The sequence below is a fragment of the Falco naumanni genome, chromosome 12, assembly GCF_017639655.2.
Source record: "Falco naumanni isolate bFalNau1 chromosome 12, bFalNau1.pat, whole genome shotgun sequence".
Taxonomy (NCBI): Eukaryota; Metazoa; Chordata; class Aves; order Falconiformes; family Falconidae; genus Falco; species Falco naumanni.
Genome location: NC_054065.1, coordinates 14,080,563 through 14,104,000, shown reverse-complemented (window position 1 = coordinate 14,104,000; position 23,438 = coordinate 14,080,563). Strand labels below are relative to the sequence as shown.

The window sequence follows — 23,438 nt, the reverse complement described above, 5'->3', positions numbered from 1 at the left end:
TTCAGAGATCCATCTTAATTTGTCACATCAAGCAAGAGATTTATTCAGTCCTTTCTAGCAGCACTGCTGACAGACATTTTTCTGAAGTTTATATTCCATCCTTTAACAAATAGTGCAATTTAAACATGTTACAATGCGGTCTAGACATGTTGCTGAAGGAGATCTTGACATGTCCTTTCACTGTCTGTAAAGGGCAGGGTATTGATGAGCAGAAAACTTGGGTTCTGCCTGCAGGTCTGGCGAAAGAGTAGAGGAGACTTTATCATTCTTAAAGGCATCTCAATGTAATAGATAAAATGCATCTATTTGTCTGCCTCCAGCACTGGGAGCACTAAAAAGCTGAAACAGAGAGGGGGGAGAGAGAGGGCCCGGGGGAGAAAGACAGACAGACATAGAATCAGCATTTCTTTACACTTTTTGCTGGTACATTTTGATACTAATAGCATATGAGAGTCAGAAGGAGCCCTTGCTTAAGTATGCACAGGGCAGATGGAATTGCTGATTGACTGCCCAGTTCAGGTATCCACTCACCACGTTCAAACTACACTTTTTTTTTTTTTTTTTTAAAGCCTTAACCTTGGACAACTGCACATGCATCCTGAAATAAAGATAGCTGCTTTCTCATGGTATACTTCAAGATCTTGATTCAAAACCTGGGTGCTCTGGAAGTTCTCAAAGCTGTGGCTGCAGGAACTATTTTCACGCAGATTAGAGAATTGCATTTTGCCTACCTTCCTGCTCTGAGAGACATGCATCCAGCTGGCAAAATGCTAGTCTTTAATCCTGAGGTCTCCAAACTCAGTGTCCTAGCACTGTCTGTAAGTCAAAACAAATACAAAGACCTGATTCTGAAGCTTACAATTGCAAAAGCTCATTTGATTTCAGAACAATTCAATTTAACAAGAAGTAGAAAATTGTAAAGGAAAAGCACCAATTTGAAAAAATCTTCGTCTCTTCAAAAGTTTTCTATCCTCTGTAGTTACATTTAAATACTGTGTCATCTGTAACTGAGATAAGTGGAAAGGTTTGTGGATCCACACACCTTTTCCCCCTCAATTTTCAGGTGATTTCTTTGCATTTGACAGCACTTTTTCATGTTCAGTTTGAGTTTCTTTCTCTTTATAATCGGCAAATTTGACTTTTTATTTTAGTCACACCACCACAGAAAACCCTTTAAATATATTTGATTTTCTTTTCAAGTAGGATTTGCAGCAATGCTGAAATGACTTCAACTCAAAAACTACTTTGATTGTGATGGCAGGTTGATAAGTCTAAATACTGTATAAATAGGTATATGTGTCATTTAGAAAAATATGTACTATATATATAAATGTAAATATATATATATAAAATGTAACTGCCAAATGTTGCAACTGTTAGGACAGGTCTGTAAAGTACAGAGGATCATAGCTGCATACAGTCAGAACTGGGCCAGTTTTATTTTGCTGAAAAATACTAAAACATGGTTCTGTGACCTAAAAAGCCATACTGATAGCGCTCAAAATAGTTGGATGTAGAACGGAAGAGATATCCAGTGACTCATGCACTGAATGAAGGCCCTCACTTAGAATTGTTGGGTGAGGTTGTGATATAGTGACAGGGACATCTTGATGAAGAAGAAAATATTGAACCACTCACTGATAGGAACAGGTTTTGATTTAGTTTCTGTAAGTTTAAAAAAACCCAAATCATCTCAAAACAAATTGGAAACATGGAATTTTCTGCCATGAAAACAAACAAGTTATTTTCACTTTATGTAATTTTAACAAGAACAACAACCAGAGGAGTTGAAAAGTTGGATTTTAACCAAAATTAACAGATGTTGTAGTGAGGCAGAGATGGTACAGTTTGTCTGGTTTACTGTCATAGTGTAATGGTAAAGATACTCCTGCTGGATGCAATAGATATTTTTTTTCTTATTTTTTTTCTGTCTCTGTCCTTCCTCTTACCATGATTACATTGGTATTTTATGCAAACAGCAAAGCTCCAGCAGAGAAATCTGCCTCTGAATGCCTTTTAGTCAAGTGATTCAGGCGCTCCCCAAGGAAAGGCAAGAATCAAACGCATGCACTGTGCCTGGGTTTGACTCATCGTCAGGTTTGGGCAGGCAGTTAAAGATTCCTGCGTTCAGCAATTTGCCTTACCAGACTACAGCATTAATGGGCTGGAAGCAACAGTACCCTCATCAGTTTGTTCTCTGTATGTTTACGAATGCCGCAGCTCTCTTTCGCCTGGAGGAAACAAAACAAATCTTTTGCTAATGTGGTCAAATTTTGCAACTATTTTTTGTGTCAGCCAAATCCTAATTTTTTTGATGGATACTTGACATCCCAGCCCAAAAAGAACTATGCCTGCATTGGTATAAAAATTGTCCTCACATAGGCGTATGTGTGTTTGTTTACAGAAAATGAGAAGCAGGTGTGTCCTTGTATGGGACTGTGATTGCCGGTTTGACGAGTACCTCAGAGCAACAGTCAGCTAGGAGGCATTATACATGTATTTGTGTCTGGCTAAAATACTGATTTTTTTCCAAAAAGCTTACTCCATGCTACATCTGTTTCTCTTACAAACTTTGGAGATGTGAGTAGAGTCTAAGTGGTTAGTAAGGTTTCAAAATCCCAGGTTTAGCCTTTTTGGCATTAGTTGTGTGTTTACTATACTGCGGTAGACTCCAGAAAAATAACTCACTGGCTTTTCTGGATACGCTGCAGTAGCAAATGAATGTGGATAGAGTTAGAACATGGGGGAATTTCACAGGGGCCCACATTTGAGGAGACAGAATACCTGCAATGAGAAAATTTACTTTGCTAGTAATATTCTCTGTTCACCTCCCTGTCTTTGAAGACGTGTGGGTAAGAGTTGTTTCCTTTGCTGTTTGCTGCCTGCCTTTCTGTCTACCCAGTTTTTCCGTGGAGTTACAGTCCTTTGTGAAAGTCATTAGTGTGCTGTGTCGCAAGTGGCTTGTGAGGTCTCCAAACCATCTTGCTGAATTTCTGGCACAAGGGGTAGAACGAACCGTGAAGGTAGCAAACACAGACCTCAACAGACACCTTTCATGATCAGTAAGTGGCAAACAAAACAATGAGACAGAAAATTAAATTATGTTTAAATAACATATATTGGGTTTGGCAGCCTACTGAAGCATGAGCTTCCCCTTTAAAATGACAATGTGCTGCTTTGGGTTGTTTTAATGGTATTTTTAATGTAATATTTTGTGTAAATTAATAATTCAGGGCTCAAAGCCAGAAACTGCCAGGCTACTTCTAACCTTCTCCCAGTTTTGAAAGGCTGAAGACAGAAACTGGATGTCTGTTATCTTCACAGGCAAAGCTTGTGTACCTTCCTTAAGTGAGAGCCAATTAATGCATACTGGTTGTGTAATTGTCAATTTTCAAATGCTCTATGGAGGGTATTTTTTTTTTCTTTTCCACAATAAGCTGTTTTTCTCTACACAGTATGACAGTAATGAAAAACAGTCATGTTCTATTCTATTTTTTAAAACATTTATGATAAGTGGGCTTGAATGTATTAGTGTTGAACAGTAGAGACCTGCACTTGTTAGAAGAATTTGCTGACAAAGAGGCTGAAAGTCAGATGAAAAACTGAAGATACCAAAGGCCAGTAGGAGTCAGACCTCAGAGTTAATGACACTTTTAATAAAATAAGCCCTGCAAAGACAAATATGAAACAGGCTATCACGACTGTTATCAACTCAGTACTGTTCTTTAAAGTTCTCTTGTGTAGTTATTGTGAAATGAATCTAATCCATTGGCAGCAGACATACCATGTTCAATTCCCCAGCAGGAAAAAAGGTTCTAATACTCTGATAGAATTTGGGAGACAGTGAATATTGTTTATTGATGGGCAGTTCTAAGGTAGTTGTTATCAACTGTCTGTATGGCTGGTTTGGGACAGTTTTATGATTTTCCTGTGAAGGGCATGACTTCATTTTCAGAAAGTTTATAACATATTTTGTAGGTTTTTTTCTCCCTGCTGTACTCAGCTGTTATGATAAATGTTTAAGAACTTACAAACTTCATTTAATGTTTTCATTGCTTATTATCTTTTCATTATATAATAGCTATTTCAGATCCTAAACTCTCAGCTCAATTCCCCTCAAATTTTTTTCTATAGTTTTTATATTAATGTAATTAGTACTTTCACATGAAAAGCCCTTTGGGATATGAATGCAAGTTTTATTAGCTGTCTTCTGACTGATCTTTTTTTCAAGAATTATTTTCAACATTGAGATTTACTGCTCTTGTCCAGTGTTTCATATTTCTGTCCTAGAATGTACTATATGCGTTTCTAGTTTTCAGGCACTGCTGTATTTCCTTTGATAAAAAATCCCAGGTAAAGAGCACCTGGAGAGATCTAGGTCATGGTCTTAACAATTCTGATGTACAGAAAACTGGCTTACATGTTGTCTAAGGATTTCAAGTGAAAAAATATTTCTGTTTTACGCAACGTTAGTGACAAATTCAATTTTGGATTTTTTTTCTGGCTATACTTCCGTGAAACCAGGCTAATCTCTATCATGATGTGATTATTTCTTTTGCTATAGAGATAATATTTGAAGTGTGTGAATACCTTTCCTTGTAACTGCACGTGGCATGTTACCTACTCATATTGTAATTCCTTATACTTAGCCACAAACATAGCAGCTTTTTCCTCCTGTCCTCCTCAAGTTTCTTCACTTCACTCCATGATCCCATCTCAAAATTCCCTCACAACCATTTTCATCCATCATTCTTCTTCTTAACCACTTTCACAGGACTGTTTTCTCTCATAACAAAACATCTTGAACATTTCTCAGCTCTCTTGCCTTTCCAACTGACTGTATGCTCACATCACTTCCCATTAGTACTATATGCACCTACTGTCCTGTCATACCGAGAAAAAGAAAACATTTTTTTTCTAATTTTTGTATAATCCTTAATTCTGTCTCATGCCTGAGCTCCCAGGTGGTGGGGCGGAACAGGGTAAAAGAAACTGCGCTTGTACCTGCAATGTCAGAGTATTTTGACCACACTTCATCCTATTTTACATGAAGTTAATTTCACAGCAAAACTGGTTTTGTACCTCTTCTGTCAAACAATATATTTCAACCATGGTTCATCGTATTTTACATGAAACAAATTTCACAGCAACTCTGTGGAATCCTAATGCCTCCTCCAGAGTTGCCGAACTCACTGTAGCCACCTTCGTACACTACAAAGATGAAATATATTCAGGCAAGATGTCTGGGAAATTGCTACATTGTTAAGCTCAATTTCAAGTCTCACTTCACAAAAACAAACTGAGAGTTCTCATTAATCTGTTCATTATGCTACTAGTAATGCCTACTGGAGCAAGTCAGACAGATTTAAAGGGTCATTTTGTGTAATTATTGAGCTTAAAAGCCCTGAACGATAGAGGCATTGAAATACATATTTTTCCTTGTGTTTATGTGCTCACATTCTGAAAGATTATAATAAGGCAAAAGAAGAAAAAGGCTCTAGCTTCACAGGCGCACCTTATTAAGAATTAAGACCCACCACGAAGAATTAAGATTTCACAGAGAGAAACCAGAGTTGTATTCCATTTCAGAGCATTAACAGCCTCTCAGAAGTGTGGAAGCTCTGCATCTAACATTTCATTTGCTAGCTTTTATTTTAGCTGAGTCTAGTTTGGTTGAAGAAAGATCTAGCTTCTTTTAAGTCATGTTTCTTAACAGTGATTCTCACTTTTCAGCCACAAATATGCACGGATCTTTTGAACAAGCCTTGAACAGAGTAGCACGGAGTTGGGAACTGCAGTGTTTTAGTCTCCCTTGAATGTTTTGGCGTACACTTGCTTCACTGCAGCTCTGCATGCACCATACACATTGAAGTTTTGGTTTCCTCCGTTTTGCCGTGCGGCTGGCATGCTCTCAGCTCCTCTTCATGCATGTTACTGTGAGGAGAGTGAACAAAGCATCATACTACATCGATTCAAATATTAGCTCTGTTTTGCCTCAGAGAAAAGAAGCAATACCAAGTATCACCCATAGTATCAGTACCTGCTTCTTTTAGACATTGTATTTTTCTCCCATGCCTTTGAGGACTTTAATATCTCTTTGGAGGACAGTAAAGACTGTCAAGCTAATGATATAGATAGATATATGTATCGTTACTTTATAATGTATCATCTAGAAAAATACTTCTTTTTAAATAGTGGTAATCAAGTGTGTATGAAATATCTGTTGCATAGTCTAGTACTTAAAATAAAAACCAAAGCAAACATTTATTTCCTTTCATGAAGCATTATTATTCATTATTATAATTATTTTGTAATTATTATTTATTATTACATTGATGTTTCAGTAGAAATTACACTTCCCAATGACTTTGCCTTTTTGATTTTTGGCAGATGATTTTCTAAAGCTTCTGTGATAAAACAGCAAAATTTCAAGTTGTTCTTATTACAAGAGATTACATTCTAAGTATAAGCTAGTTCTCACTCTTTATGGATAACCGCGGCTTCTACTGCAGGTGCTAGACACGGGAGGGGTTTTCAGGAAATGTATTTTCATATTATTTATCAGTAAGATGGAGAGTTACGTATTGCATATTTTATCAGTACATAAACTCTACTTTGGAGATGCAGGTTAAATGTGTAGATGATGGGAAATAATAACTGTGTCTTTTAAACCTTATAAATAATGTCTTGCCAGAATTAAAGTTTGCTTTATGAGTAAACATTAATTTTCTCTTACAAGTTGTAGTTGGAATCTTGGCTGTTGCTCTGTCTTACAACACCATTGTTTTACAGTGGTCAGCCCCACTTAATATACAGCCTGTTCGACCTTCTGTTATTTGCCACGTAGAAGCTCTTTGACAGTCTAAGAAAACTTGCTCATAGTAGGTTTATTCCTCTTGTAACTTTATTCTGTTGTTCCGCTTTACCTTAGTGTGTCTTGCCCCTCTCAGATATTTGTAAACTCTATCGTCCTCCTTCTGTGTTTGATTGCTCGTACAGGCTTGGAGTACTTAAATATTCCTCCCCTAAACATTTAGGTCCTAGTTTGACCTACAAGCAATTCTGATGGAGCTTGTCCTCTTAAGAGCCCTTCTCCAACTACTGCCACCTTCACTGAGTGTAACAGAAATCCTAATTTCCTTACTAGGAGGGGCATACTAATTGCCTCTTGCATCCTGTTAAGTGAAATTTTGGGGGTTCTTTTTTCCAATCAGCACAGGAGCAGATTTGCAGCTTCTGGGTAAGGACTCAACAATGTGGGTTACTGCTTCTGTGTTCTGGCAGTACATTGGATTGCCTTCACTGAGTTGTAATATTCTCTCATCTGAAAATGTGCATGCATGCACATACCCGCATGCATACCCTCAGCACCTTTATAAATAAATATTACTACAAAAAAGTTATCCAAATGATAGATGTGTCCTGTGAAACTATTTTCTGTAGCCCTTTCTTGCAGTTAAAGCCATTAAATATAGCAACTGTTGACACCTTGTACAGTCAGGAGGCCAGTCAGATGGTAACACATTAAATCTGGAGGTTTGCCCTAATTAGATTGTTGATGTTCAGGATCTAGTTTTGTTAAAACTCTGAAAAGTACGCATGTGCTTATGCTGACCAAAACAGGTATGGTCTTTAGTGTTACAAATGTCCTGAGTTGAGATATATGCAGTATTAAGCCATTGATTTATTCACAGTAATGTTTTTACCAGGACAGATTATATCCATAAATCACAAAATGGAAGAATTATTATATCTTTAGGTTCATCCTTTGGGGATTTCTGCACTATGTGGTATATTTTTTTAGAATAATGCTCCATCAGTTTGTTTCATGTACTTGAAGGGATGGTGCTTCCATTCTGCTCTTTGCTCTTCTATCACACTGAGTTCCCACAGTAAGGATTTTTTTTCTTTATACTAGTAGCGAACATCATATTACCTCATTTCATTTTGTCATTTTTCCTGTGTCCCTGTAAACCAATTTTCTTTCTTAATGGATTTCATACACTTCAACTACATATTTATAAAGTCATTCTGCCTTTTTCCTGTTACCTTGGTTGCTACTTAAACAAGTTTTCCTGACTTTATTTTGTGTTCTTTCATCATGACTCAAGTTTCCTCTGCTTTTAAAATTATGTTTGTGAATTTTACCCAGCTCTTTGTCTATAATTTTTAAGGTAGAGAGTTACAAATTAAATACTCAAATCTAGTTTACCAGAAACTATTGGGAGGGGAGCTATTGTTTTTCTGTTCTGTAACACAGTAACAGAAGCAAAAGTTGTATTTGTTATTTGTGTCTGTCTTAGTTCACTTCAGTTTCACGTCTAAAATGACTGCAGTCATCGATGTGGGTTCGTTGTTTTTTTCTAGGTGAGTTTCAGTCTGAGGTCACAATGCTTTGTTTTCTGACCTTGAGGTTAATAGATAATTCAGTGTGGTAGCAGAAAGGGTTACAGTTTTCCTCCCTTCCATTAGCAAACCTCAGTATGCTTGTATTGCTGTTATGAGGAGGCACATGCTGATTTACTTTTTTCACTGTTTTATTCTTCTTAGAGTCTGTGGTTCAATTTACTGCATTCCTTGGAGGTTTGACATGTCAATTAGATGTTATCAACAGTAATAGAAGGGCAGTTGCTGTAAATGTGAAGTTTTTACGAGTGGGCCATGAAATCACACCCGAGGGAATGTAAGAGAGAAGTGCCATAAACACAGTATTAGTCTACATGCTACAAAGGAACTGATTAATTGAGAGCATGATTTTGTCTCATATCTTTAAAAATATTGTTTATATATTTGCTCTTAATCAACTATTCTATTGGTATGAAAAGTTACACAATAAAAATAGCTTACAATCACTTGTAAGACTGGGGTGGGGGGAGAAGTCTTCAAAGTTAAAAGCAACCCACTAGTTCTGTTACTGATATGTCAATGCATTGGATGACTTTTCAGGTCTTTGCTATCTACGTGAACATCAGGAGCAATAACTGTTGCTAATGAGTAAGAAAAACAAAAGCAGTACAACTTCTAGGATTTTCTTCTCCATCCTACAAAAATATGTAAGATGAACTCCTAGGTCAAGTTACTCAAGTTCACAGCCTTCATCCATCACCACTGCCATCCCCCAATGATGTATGTCTAGATACTATATGCACAGTTCTTGCTATGGCATAGAAATTTGGCTCATGGTGTTCTGCCAGACAGTTGCCAGCTAATGGCTAATAATTTAATTTTGTGAAAGATTTTAAAATATAAACTGTATTTCTGGAAGCACAGAAAGACAAACTGTTAAAATTGAAAAAATATGTGAGCAAGCTAAATTATATGAGCTTATGCAGTACAAAAATGCTGCTGATTGTCTACATTGGCATGTGGATATATTTTGAAAATTGGTTATTACATGTAGCTAGAAAAATAATTACTACATTCAGTGTTACCATTGCTCAATTTGCTATATTTTAACATTTTCTTTATGTAATATTTTTTCTAAAACAGCAAAAATGTCAGCACTGAAGCTGTGAAAGCAGGGGTTACTATAAGGAGTCTTTTACATTAGAAGCTTTATAAAGATGTCAGAAAGTCGGTATAGGCTTCATTAAATCTATTTTATGACAGAAATTTTATTCTAATAGGTCTGCTTTATCAAGCCCATATTTGGTTTTTACAATAAATCACATGCAATAAAACATTCATATTAGTTTAGTAAAGTGTTCTTATAGAGGGCAGATATTTTGTTTGGATTGGTGGGAGGGACCAATCGCAGGGCAGAAATAAATACAAATTTTGTTCAGATGCTTTCAGAATTATGTTTTTCCTTATGGGAAATATTTTTAGAATAAAAACTTTTGAGGGAATTTTTCCCAAAAAGTGGGAATACATATTTTTATTGTCAATATATAAAGCCATTATGTAACAAATGCTGCAACAGGTTATTTTTTTGTATTTATTATCCTCATATTTATTCTAGACTCTTATTATATTTCTCTTAACCATTGTTGTTACCTCTGCCATTAGTACTTCAAGTCCTTTTTGGGTTTTTTCCTCCCTGTTAGACTGGGTAAAGTGTATTTGCTACCTCATCAATGGACTATGGCATAAATATAACCAAGGTGCATTATTAGCCGAGTTTTGTCTCTGCCTCTGGAAGCTGCAGAGAGAAAGCTGTTACTTCTAGCTTGCACCTGCCTTGCTTCCTTAGAAGTACCACATTTGACAGGCCACCTCTTGAGAGAGTGCTGTCGTGGTGACAGCAGAATAGATGGAAACTCAGGTTTAGGTCTCAGTTTTCAGTTGAGGTAGACAAAACTGCACCTTAATGTGACTTTAATTTAAAAACCAAAATGTTGTGGACCTTTGATTCCTCACAATATTTTCTTTCTTATGCTTTGTCTTCCCCCCAGTGGCTTGGGAGGCTGGCTGGAAAGGGAAGGGGATGGCTGAGCCAGCCACCCGGTTTGACTTCTGTGCTCTACAGATCTGACTCTGAATCAGTATGTTAAATTACAGCTTTAACAGGAGAGGAGTATTACTTCACTTTCTTGTTTAGTACTGTTATGGTGGAAAACATGTTTTTATAGGCAATTTATAAGGTATCTATAGACCTTTTTGGTATTTTATAAGGAAAAAACCTCTATGTAACAATAGCTGTTACAGCATTTTTAGTGCATGCTTTTGTGTTTATTTTGTAGGTACTCCGTAGTAGAGGTTAGCATGGTATTCATAAAATGCATAATAAAGCAAGGGGTATAAAACATAGGCAGAACATACTATGGTGCTTCTCGAGTCTTAGTTGGCTTGCTTTAGGTGTGCATGCAATTTTTGATTTGGCAGCATCACATGTGATTACTCGCTCTGTTTACATCACTACAGTCATCAGGCTGATGTGTATGGAAAGACAACGTGAATCTTCTTTCCTTTTCCTGTCATCTGTTTTTACAAATCTCTCCTCACTATTCCATCGTAACAAATGCTGTATTTCATTAAAAAGACATGTAGTCACAGTTGAAAAAGTCCACAGCCAAATAAGCTGAGAAGTGTTATGTCACTTGCAAGGCATGTGTGGACGAGCATTAGAAAGGAAAATGGAGGTTACTTGCTGGTAACTGACATTTTTCAGGGTGTGTTATTCATTGCCCCATTTGCTTCCAACTCTGATTTGCTTTTCTCCTTGGATTGAGGAACAAAAGATGGAGGTTGTATGTCACCTTGGAAAGTGAAGAGGCACAATACGCACACACAAAATGTACATGCTTAGCCCAAAGCAAGCCATGATATGAATAAGTGGTTATTACAGCTTGATGAATGTTAGTGACATGTAACAGCTTTCTCTTTCATCGTACATCTTTGGCCTGAACTTGGTTTCAGCTATTATTAGCGCTGTGCTGGTGATCCCACAGCTTGGTAGCATTCTGTAGTGCCAGTGGCTCACTAGAAAACCTCAATAAAAGATAAGCTTCCACTTCTTTCTTAATTTGTTCTTTCTGGAAAAGAAGGAAATTACAGGGAAGGGTCACTATTTATATCCTATTATATCTAATAAATCTTTAGAAAGATGGCAGCTTTTCATAGAAATAACTAGAGAAGCATTCTAAATGCTGAGAAAAGCCATTAAATTTTTTAAGAGGTGAATTGCTATTTTGGAGCTATAGAGAGCCTAAGCAATACCAAGCTATTGTTATAATTTAGCTGGACATCAGTATTTCTTGCATTCTTCTTGCAATAGCCTAATAAAAAGAAAAGGACGGGAAGAAACATGAAAGTGGAGCGGTTTCTAATGATTTTCTTCTTCCTCTGAATAGAATATGGTGAAGAGATTGTGGGACGCACAAAGCCATTGAGTTCTCAGTGACAGCTGTTGGAGAGATGAAAGCACTTGGCCCAAGAGTCTGTTTATATGTTTGAGCCAAGAAAGTGATTTTCATTGCAAGGAGCTCTGAGACAGGCAGAGTCAGAGAATAAGAGAGCAAAAGATAATTATCTAAATTATGTTCAGGCTATTATAGAAGACGAATATAGTTAAAATGTAATTAAATATGACAGGCTTACAGGATGCAAGCATGGCTTTGGAATGCTAATCATCAATTACTGCATCTCCTTTGGGGAGCTGGGCAGAACGAGAGAGTTAGAAGTCGGGTGGCTGGGGTGAGATGGAGAGTGTTAAATAAAACACCGTAGGACTGTAACAAGGCTAATTTCTTTTGGAAAATGGAGCTGTGGTATCGGGGGACTTTTGCTAGCCAAACAACTTGTAGTGCTGCATTTCAGCTTGAGGACCCTGGGATAAACCAGAGTAAGCTGCTAGTCCCGAGTTGTCTCTTAGAGATGTAAACCTCAGCTTACGTGTAGTGATCATTGCTGTTGTGAAAGGGATGACCGGGACTGCTGCAGATTAAGCAGAAAATCTGAAATGAATAAACCAGCAAGCAGAGAAAAAAATCAACACTTCCCAAATATTTAAAAAAGCTAAACCCTGAAATATCTATTTGTTATAGGGTCACTAACATGGAGTACAGAAATGTGGAAAGTCCAAAGACAGCAATATCAGTTTACAGGAGAAGTTCTGATAGCTTCTTTATGACTGTCCTAGGGAAAGAAGGTGAATGTATTGCCACCAGCTTGAAAGATTTTTTTGTTTGGCATATGGGGAGTAAAAGTGAAGAAATAGCATCTACTACGCAGAAGTATCTAATCCCAGAAAAAAATGAGGTACTTATGATATTTTTTGATGCTACTGTTCCTGGAATACAGTGACTTATGTATTAATCAATAGAAGACTGTATAAAGTTTGGAGAAAATTTTTGTAAAGACTCTCCCAAGTGATTTTGAGGATACAAAGACTAGCTCTTTTGAGCAAGGTATAAAATAAGCACATACGCATGGCATGACTACAAAATAATTTGCAAAATAAAATTTCTACAGGGAGACTGAAAATAATATCAGAAGAGATAACTAGTAATAAAACAAGAAGATTAAAAGGAAACCTAAGGCTTACCTATGATGTCTTTAATTTAATCAGGGAATGCCACTGAAATTGTTATGGCTTGATACATAAATAGAAGTCTTACTGAATTTGTTATATCAGCAAAAAATGCAAAAAGAGGGCAGATATGCCTTGATAATGTTTTGTCAGTAATCTCTCTTCCCACATGGGTATAGTTACACTGCATAAATGATCTCTTTGCATGATTATATCTGTACTAGAGGGTATTGCTTTGTGTGTACCTGTGTTCTCAAATGTACTGTTACAGTCAGAATCAGTGCAACTTTCTAGTGAAGGTTTGCCTTGCTTATTTCAAAAGTGGCTTTTTTCCAAATACATTTGAGTTATTTTCCATTTTGTTTTTTTCCTTTTTGCTAAGGAAATAAACTGAGACACCTAATTTTCTCATTATCCCATCAAGTATTAATTCCCTAATGACAATATTCTTGAATTTTAATAACTTGAATTTTAATAACTCTTCTACAGGTTGTCTATAATTTTTACTTTCTTTTTCCAATGGGAAAGAAATAAATGGACACATACCAAAACAGTAAATATTCTTAGGACCAAATTTATTGAAAACCCTGTCTCCCTTCAAGTCTCACATCCACAAGAATTATTTTTTTTGTTATTTTCTATCATGTTTTAATATGATTAGGAGGGTAATTATAATCCTATCCCAATAACAACATTGTAGCAGAAAGTAAGGACCTGTAATGCTGTGGGAAGTGCAAAAACCATGGAGCTTCCTGGAGGAGCTAATCTAGAAGTGTGCTGTCAAAAGGATCTTCAGAGGTCTTTTTCTCAGCCTCTCTTAAATATCTGTCATCCTCTTCAGCTGCATTACCAGATAGATGCATCAGCTTCTTTGCTGTCACTTCATATGACAGACAATGGCATTTACTGCCATCTTTGGAAAATCTGCCCTGAACTCTTGCAGTCTGTATTTGACTAGTGCTTAGAAGTACTATAAATAAATAGAGACTAATTTATATTCTATTCTATGATCCCTAATTAACTATTTTCTTGTCACAGAACATGAACTCTACCGTAGAGGCTAGGAACGCATAGGCTGTTCTTAATAGCTTCTTTGGGATTTTTAACTCTTTTATTTAGAATGGCTTTAGAATATTTTCCAAACCACTAAATAGAGAAATCTGATTTTTACATCATCACTCTCTTTGCGTAAAGCGTGGGCATGTAAATGGGAAAGCATATGCATACTGCAAACTATGGCAATACTTTGTTAGGAGAAGTAGTGTTGCAGTCTGATTGTTCCAGCCACTCATCCTTGGGACTCTACTTCAAGGTAGCAAGTTACGTTTGGCCATGAAGATTGCCTGGTATACTAGAGCAATACGAGAAGGAAATTCAAGAAGAATTGTTTTTCTGTTTAGGGAAAAAAAAATGTTTAAATCATAACAGTCTTCCAGATCTTGAGACATTCAAGAAAATAGTCCATTCTCATTTTATGTTTTATTTAGAGCTTGAAGAAACAGCCTGAGCTTTAAAAGAAGGAGGACGTAGCCACATAAGAGATAAAAATAAACCATGCCATTAGATAGATAACTGCTGTGCCTCTGAGGCCTGACACAGACTGCGCCTTTCTATTATGATGTGTAGCTCTAATTACATCCATTACTTCACGTAGTAATGCCAGTAAACTACTTGAAATTAGGTCTTGATTGGGCTCATACTCTTCTTTAAGCAAATCTAACCTGACAGCAGCGATAAAAGTAATAGTCGACTAAATTAAACCCAGAAATGCTATGTTTGTGACAAAGAGATTTTCCTGCTAAGGGAAAAATCAAGCGCCTGAGAAACAGTCAGTGACCAGGCTGTTCGTGCTGCCAGGCTTTGGGGTCGTCTGCTGGTGGCAACTGGTGTTTGACTCCAGTTTTGCTTTGGTCCCTTGTTTCTTATATGAACACTTCTGAAGGTATTCAGAATGCACAGGAAAACTACCCAGTGCTTTTCTTCTGTACCGAGTTCATCAAGTTATACTTAATTACATTTTATTTCTGAAGCCTTCTGTGATAGAGTCTAGTTTTGCTGAAAGGTTAAATTCTGGATTTAGCTTTCATGTCTTATGAATATAAAATAATTGAAATTCTAATGTGTTCAAGTACTAATCTAGCGTAGTGAAAAACTAGCATTAAACTGAAACCTCTAGTTCCTATTATTCTTTTTGTTTCTTCTGTTTTGCTGTTAGCATGTTTTGCGAGCACAAATGTATGGTAGGAATCGTCTTTTTCCTACTGTGCGTTAGGCTACTTGAGGTGGTGTACCTCACCCAGATCAGAAGAGTATGAATGAGGAGGGGAGATTATAGTGGTCCCAATCCACCTCTAGCCCAAAAAGTTATACTCCAGTTCTGCGAGGGTGGTCTGTTTTCCCCACTGCCTCTGTGTCAGGATGGGGAAATCCTTACAACCTGGACTGCAAATGCTTTAATGTCATTTGTAATTTACTCAAGGGCTTTGGCCCATACAAGGAAAGCTTGGCTCTTCTGCCTCCACTGCTTCACTTAGAGTAAGAGGATTTTCTTTGAGTTTTTGGGTGGTTCCCAAATTTTTTTCAACCAAGCTGTGATGATTTCTCATTAGTAGTTAAAAGGTGGATGCATTTACTTTTATTTATCTGATCTTTTGTTTATCTAATACAGTTATTAGTCAAGGATTTTAGACTTTGATTCAGGTGGGGTTTTTTTATCATTTTCTTACCTTTCAGCAATAGTATGAATATTATACCTGCATATAAATTATAGTAGTATGTATATATGTATGAAAATGCATAAGCAGAGTCAAGGCCCTTAAAAATAAAAATGAACAAGGAGTGCTGGAAATCCAGGTGATGAAAGGTGTTTCTGTGTTTGCCCTATTAAGTGATAATAGTATGTACTGTCACTTGAATGGATTGTCTGTATTTTGTACTGCAAGCTGTTATGACCATGTTCAATAATTGTATGTCTTTCTGGATATTTTTTTTTTTAGATCCTGGCAAACAATCACTTTTGATAAACAGCCTGCATCTTTTATCAGAATAGTTGGAACTCACAACACAGCTAATGAGGTAAGGAACTTTTAAGAAAACCTATATTCTTCATTAATATATAACAGTACAGATTTTTGTATCTTGCACTGAAATTGATAATGACTTCTAAAATGTACGTGCTTCAGTTTTTTGCTCCAGCAATCTAGCAAAATAAGAACAAATGCTTTTCTTATTTGAGTATTTGTGAACTGTGTTACCACCTTCCCTATAGAGCTGAAGCACTGTTGCCAGTCTGGGGGATATTTTGGGGCTTTTACAGACAAAGTACAGTAAAATGTTTCTGGTTTTGAACTTTCCATAGTGCCATCAAGTTTCCTATTGGGTTTAGTTTTAAATTAATGCTTATTGTGATGAATGATGAAAATACCATTTTAGTACACTAGAGAAATGTGTATAGTCTCTGGTTACTTAGTTTTATCACCTTTATGTTATCTTTTTAACGAATAAAACATAAGAAAAATCTCCTTCATAAGAAAATCTTACTTATAAAAGATTGTTATAATTAATTTTCATACCTGGTAAATCAGTTAACCAATATGGCCAAACAAGAGAATTTTTTTTCCAGTTCATTTTATACTGGAAAAAACCACATTTTGCCCTAACTGACCAAGTGCAGTATCATCCTCTTTTTTTCGCTTGTGCTTCTGTCTTTCATAATTGCTGTGTATTGTCTCAGATGAAGTCCAGATTTTACAGTTGACTTCAGTGAAACAATATACCGTATATGAATTTAAGAATATATATGTCTTTGTGAGATTAGGACCTTATATGACAAGATTATGAGGCACCAAAACCTGCTGCTTCTGTGTGTATGCATGCATGTCTGCATCCCACACATGTAGTTCACCACAAAACACTGTACTTTCACACTTCACAATGAACTTTGGGTAGCACTATTACATTTGTGGTAACTGGAGTTTGTCAACTCTAGGAGTCAGGATTTCCGATCATACTTAGTATATGGGTTTGCTGGTTCTTAAGCATTGGGAGAATTGTCAAATAGTGTAGTTCGCATCCAATTTTAGAGCAATTATTGCAAACGTGAACCACCAGATGTCAACATTAGTTCTCGGCAGACAGTTGGAAAGAAGCTGACCAGTCAACTGAACTGGGAATACAATTTTTTTTGTCCTAAGCATTGTCTTTTGTGTTGTACCGTTCAGTCTTAATCAGTGAGTGCTTAGAAATACATCTGAGTCAGAAGCTGCCTCCAGGGTTGTTGTATTTGTATGAAGAGGGCCTTATCCATTATTAATCCATACTCAGTCTTGTTTGCTCTTATGCCAGTGTCTGTAAGTTCTCATTCCTTTATTAAAAAAAGGAGGTGCATTGCATAAACTTAGAAAATCAGCCTACAGGAAACATTACCTCCAATTCTTAATTCTTAAAGGTAACTTTAAGCCCTGAAGAGTAATAGGCTTTTAAACACAATTCTAATTTTGAATTGGATACTATTTCCAAACAATTTAATACCCTGTGTAGTTACTTATGTGAAGCACTGCGTAACTATAGCGAAGATCAGTATGTGCAAATTGAGGTTACAGCCATTCATGTAATGACTTAGTGGAACTATAAACACATGCTGCTGTTCTAGGTCTTTTCCTCTCTTGTCTTTAAAATCTGTACCCAACGCTTTTTTAATTATTTCTCCTATAGCTTTTAAAGGAGGAACATGATCGGCATGCACATATTACTAAATTACATTTTTATGTATATTAAACAGATGGTCTGTAACATTTTGCCCTAAATTTTTATTGGCCGAAGCAGGCAGCAAGATATTTTTCATACTTCCAATTTAAATAATATCAGTGCAACCAAAGTCTTGGTTTGTTCTGGAGTCTTGGTATAGAGTCTTGGTAGTCTCTTCAGTAAGAATGCAAGCAGTTTCCAGAATTATTTGCCCACAGCTGGTTGTATTTTATGTCAAATCATTCTCATTTTAAACAAAAGATGCTAATGGCAGCAAATTCTCATCAAGGAATTTTACTGTAATATGTAACATAATGTAACAGAAATATTCCCTACTTGTTCTACCAACATATACCTTTGAACTTTGAAGTATGATCTATACTTTCCAAAGGAAAGAGTTGATTTTTTGAATTGCAAAAACTCCCATAAAATTTATCCGTTTTTGTGAATGATTTCTTCTTTTAAACTCATCTTTTCCTTTGCCATGTTTTCCAAGTTTTGGAAGACATGACGTTCACAGATATTTTTTTGACCTGGCATTTGAATGCTTTTTGGTATGCTAGAACATGATAGAAGTGCAACTTTTTGTTTTCTTGAGCTTCCAGACATCCTACTTTTTATGAAGAAAATAATTATTTTTCCTTAGTGCTTGTCATCATTTATTAGTCAGGCAGGTCACCTGATACTTTGACTATGTAAGTTTTATCTTGTTATTTCTCTTCAGTGTTACTGACCTGGAAAGGACACCTGGTGCTAATGTGAGAGCTTTATCTTACAAATTACTGCACCAGTGTATATGTACTTGGCCTTCCTGCTTTGTGCATCAGACCTTTCTTATAAATATCCATGAGAAGTATAACACGCCGTTGATCAGAGGATGATGCTGAATTGTCATCTCTGCCTTTTGAGAGAAACACGTGCAGGATAATTTGTTGTAGAAATACATAATTTAGTAATACTAAATATTTCCCATATTGGATGAAGCAGATGAGCTCAGTTGTACTTCTCTGCCCTCTGCTTCTTTCACAAGCTGTATTCTGAATATGTTGAAGTGGCAGAGTAACTGAAAACAATGTCGTAAATGCAGGCTTGTTGATGTGCCAGGCGCTGAGTGAGCATTAAGAATTTAGTGTGAAAAAATCTGTGAAAATGAAAGTTACAATTCTAGAATCAGACACTTCACACTTTATAGACTAGTATTAGCTAAATTTCAGTAGTATCCATACTATATTTTAAAAAAGCATGCATCACTATGCAAAGTTTTAAATGAGAAACACTATCCGTGGGATACAGTAGAAATATAGAATCTTCTACTTTGAAGACCTGTATCCCGTTCATTAGACTGTGCTGCCTTTCAAGGAAAGCAGCATCTAGAGGTGCACTGAAGAGAGAATCTTTTTTTTCTGCAAATCCTGATGCTGATAAGTACAACTGGAAAAATGACAATAGCTGTTACTTTAAAAACATGGGAGCAGGATGAGTATAAAAAGGGCTTCTCAAGAAGCGTAGCTGAATGCCAGAAATTGGCTTCTCAAGAACTGTAACAGATGGGGAGAATTCATGCCACAGTAGAAATTAGTTCAGCTTTAGAAAAAAATTCACCAGAAGAAATGCAGAGAAAAAACATTTTGTGTACTGCGTGTACGTGTGGGTAAGGGTTTAGATTTGTAATCTGTTCATATGTGTATATATAAAGGCATAGCAATAAATCTTTATGTGAGCATGTGTATATCTATAGAAATACAAACATGCGTTGCTGTGTATCTGTATAAAAACCGGCAAGAATCCTTACACTGGGAGGCACAAGAAAATATAATAGGGATAAAAAAACCCAGTGACTGTGAATATTTTTTTTATTAGTTTCATGTATGCTGTCAGAATTCAAATTAACTATCTGCTGCCTCAGAAAAGACCCAGGGGCTATTGCAGACATGTCATTGCAGACATTTGCTCAGTGTGCACTTGAGCAGAGGTGGTCAAAAAGGATAATAAGATTTTTGGTTGTGGTAAGAAAGGATAGAAAATATAATATTTTGTAGTCTTGTATGAGTATGTAGTATACCCGTGTCTTGTTTATGGTGTTTAATTTTGCCCACATTAACATGAAAGGGTCTGGGAAAGGGCAGTTAAGATTATAAGAGATTACCTTTCTTTGTGAGAAGAGCCTTAAATGCATGATATGCTTGCAAAAAGCATGATAGAAGATGTCATAAAAGCACACAAAATTAAGTTAAAACAATAATTTTAAAAATCAGGTTTTATTCATCATCAAGCTTTAGCTATAAAACAACAATGCATGAGAAAATAGCAAATTTTAAATCAGTATAAAAAAAGATTTATTTGTTTAGTATGTGGCAGAGCTGTGCATTTTGTAGCAATGAGAAATCATATAGAAAAAAGTTTTGTAACAATTTTAAAGAGTTCCTCCCCCTTCTCCTCCCAGGCACTTCAAGAACAAGTAGAAGTAAGAGTAAGTAAAGTAGAAAATAAATTGGAAAAAAATGCTGAACAAATGGTCCTCTTGCTTTAAGGTACAGTCACCTGTACGCTGGTCCCAGGTATTGTTTGAAACATCTGAAAATAATCCCTGTTTGAAATGGAGTGTTTCATCTGGTGAAGCAGCAGCCTCCTTGGACACTGAATGCCTTTCTACATCCTCCAGGATCTGTCTGTAGAGCTACCATTGCTATTACAGCAGAGGGCAATCTTGAAATAGAATCATATTGGTGATTATTTAAATTCCATTTCTAGTGTGTACGAGCATTCAGTCTTTTGAGGAAGTGATTAGATCATGAGATATGTTGAAGACAATGTAATTGTTGTCATCATCCAATAGCATGTAGTAGATACTACTTGGCAAAGAAAAAAATCATTTGCAAATATCTCTATCCGCTTTGGAACAGTCTTTCTGATTTTTAGTGCCATATGTAAAGGTATGATTTGAAGGCTTTCCCTTGCTCTGCTTGTATCACTTTATAATGTTTATGGCCCATGGATAGATGTCTTTGACCTCATGGTGAAACGTTCTAATTTAAGTATCTCAGCACTGATCTGGTCTGCATGCTTCCGTATAGACTTCATCTTACTTTGATCTTACTTTTGCCAGCATTTAATTGTTTTGCTTTACTTTCGTTTTTTGTTTTCTCCAGGTTTTTCACTGTGTGCATTTTGAGTGTCCAGCACAAAACAGTACCCACAAGGATGAGAGTAGTAAGGAAGTGGCAACAACAGAGGTGGGGACTGTTGGACAACAGCTTGTTCCTCACCCTGTTCGAGCTGCAAGCACTAGTTCCCTGCATTCCCCTCCTGGATCCACCTCGCGTTCACATGCTCACCAACCATAAAGGAGATTGAAGGGGAGCTTTTGCAGCCCTGCTGACGTTATATGAAATTATTCAGAACCTTCTTGTGCTGGCACTTTTTCATTCTTTTTCTCTGTGAACAAAGGGGACCATGTCTGAAAGCTGGAAATACTGAAATGGAAAAGGCTTTTCCCAAGGACAAGAAGAGACTGCTTCACTCTCCTCAATTTGTTCAAATCAGGCTGGTCTCCGAGGGGGGAGAAAATAGGTCTTCAATCTTCATCAAGTACCCCATTAACACCCTACCTCTCTAATCTAACCAAGGCAAGGAGAACAGAAGGAAATAAAAGGCAGAGTTACAGTGGAAATCTAAACTGACTTGAGCAGAATGGAAGGCATATGAAACAAGTATTTGTTCCCTGGAGGCTTCCATTAGCAAAGAAAATGTTTATGGAACACATCGGTCCAGAATATATGTTATTTTTAAAAGTTATTCTTCATTCATATTCCTTTGTAACTAGCAATCTGTTTTCTAAATTGTTTTGACTCTGTATTCCACTTTGTCTCTTATTTTTGGCCGTAGCAAACGCTGTGCAGTAGATTAAGGAAGTATCAAACGTGTTTACCTGCTGAGATGCAAATTCCCTCTTTCATCAGTGGGATGACAAGACAAGCCTTCATGATATCAACAAACTAATTAATGGATGCTATATTAATCTTGGCCTTAGCTGACTTTTCAAAGTACAAAATTGTCATTTCTCACACCCAAAAAGAAATTCCTAAAGCCAGCATCCGTTTTGAAGAAAAAAAAATTTTCACTCCTGAAGATGATTACTTAAATTTTACCTGTGATCCTAAGAAAGCTTGCAACAGGTCATTAAAAATGTTTAGTTTAGAAAAGCAAAACTGCATCTGGTCACTACAAGCAGCTGCTTGAATACAAAAAGAAGAATTTGCTGATACTTATTTTTTTCCAAGCAAAAAATGTTTTACAGTCTGCAGCTAAAAATGCAAAGGCTTTACGTGCGTAAACTGTTCCCATAATCTTCATAAAATATAATGGTTTTACACTGTATTGTAAAAGATCTGGCTCTTACTACAATCACAGAATCCATTATCCATCTATGTCTGTTTGGATTACATTGCCAGCTACTTTGCTTATTCTAAGTGTTTCCACACTGATGATACAGTCTCTTACTCTCCAGATCTATGTGACTTTTAGGAAGAGCTCCACATTGGTCTTTCAGTATGGGATAAAGAGATTTTGTATTAAGACAAACACTGATGTAATTGACAAAATTGATTAGGAGAGTTGTTACTCCTTACGAAGTGTATTATACTGGAAATGTCAGCTATCCAGTTTTATGAACTTGGAATGTCTTGTGGTAACGAATAGCCTTGTCAGAAGAAAACAAAGCTAGTGTAGGATAAATATGGTTTTCCTTTGCATAGCCATAGTGATAAAATGAGTTATATCAACATAGCAAATAGGATGTTAATTTATCACACTACTTAATTTGAAAGAATTTCCCTGTTGGATACTGGTTGTGCTAAAACAGGAAGAAATATAACAAGTGATAGCAATGAATCAGTATAAACTTTGAAGGAGAAAAGCTTCCTTTTTCTTGTTTCAAGTAAAATTGATTAGGCTTTATCAATAATATTATAGTATTTTTCAGTGCCAAATTGCAGTTGAGTTATGACATTTGCGTACAACCTCCTCCTTTCCCACTGCTGTCTTCTGACTTGTGAATGCCTGACGGTGAAGATGCAAGCCCATCGCATTATATATAGCTGGTAATATGTGCCACAGCTGCCTCAGACATTCCGGAGTTCTGAGGCAGGATACTGCTCATGCTGGCCAGCACCTGGTCTGGGCTGCTGCTTACCTGATGGCTTAACAGCCTTTGGAGCACAAACGAATTGAGACCAGCTACTGGGGACACAACTCTCTTGTTTAAGTATAGGTCAAAAAAATTGGAATTTTTTTTTTTTAATTATTATTATTTTTTGCTTTGAAAAGTAAAACCAGAAAACTTTTCTATTCTGGTTGTAATCCATGCTGAAACTACTGAGATGCGTGGAGCATGTCTTGTCTTTGGCAGATAAGTCCTTCCGTGTCAGTAGTGGTATTTCCTTATGGTTTTATCACACAAGTTTGCTTTTCTCAAGCTGTGGATAAGCAAAGGACGTAACTTCCTAGCTGTTAGTCTTTAGTAGTCACCATTGTAGAGAATGGTTAAAAAAAAATTTAAACAGTTTGAACCAGCTATTCTGAGTCTAGGCTCTCAGAGAAGGAGCATGATTTTCAGTTTGTAATCTTTGATGTGCACAATTAATTTTTATGATACAAATAAGTCTTGTAGATTATAACCTCCTGCAAATCTTTTTGATCTAGTCCTATGACTCACTGTTGAACA

The 23,438-nt window shown here is 36.4% G+C and overlaps 1 protein-coding gene across 1 annotated transcript in view; it reads left to right on the top strand.

The window, feature by feature from the left end:
• Window positions 1-22,679, top strand: part of BTBD9 (BTB domain containing 9) — a 117,719-nt gene extending 95,040 nt beyond the window's left edge. The window contains exons 11-12 of the mRNA XM_040612351.1: window positions 15,967-16,045; window positions 20,866-22,679. Of these exons, the coding sequence (XP_040468285.1) occupies window positions 15,967-16,045; window positions 20,866-21,060 (274 nt within the window). The 3' untranslated portion in view covers window positions 21,061-22,679. The remainder of the gene's footprint in view (window positions 1-15,966; window positions 16,046-20,865) is intronic.
• Window positions 22,680-23,438: the final 759 nt, after the last annotated feature.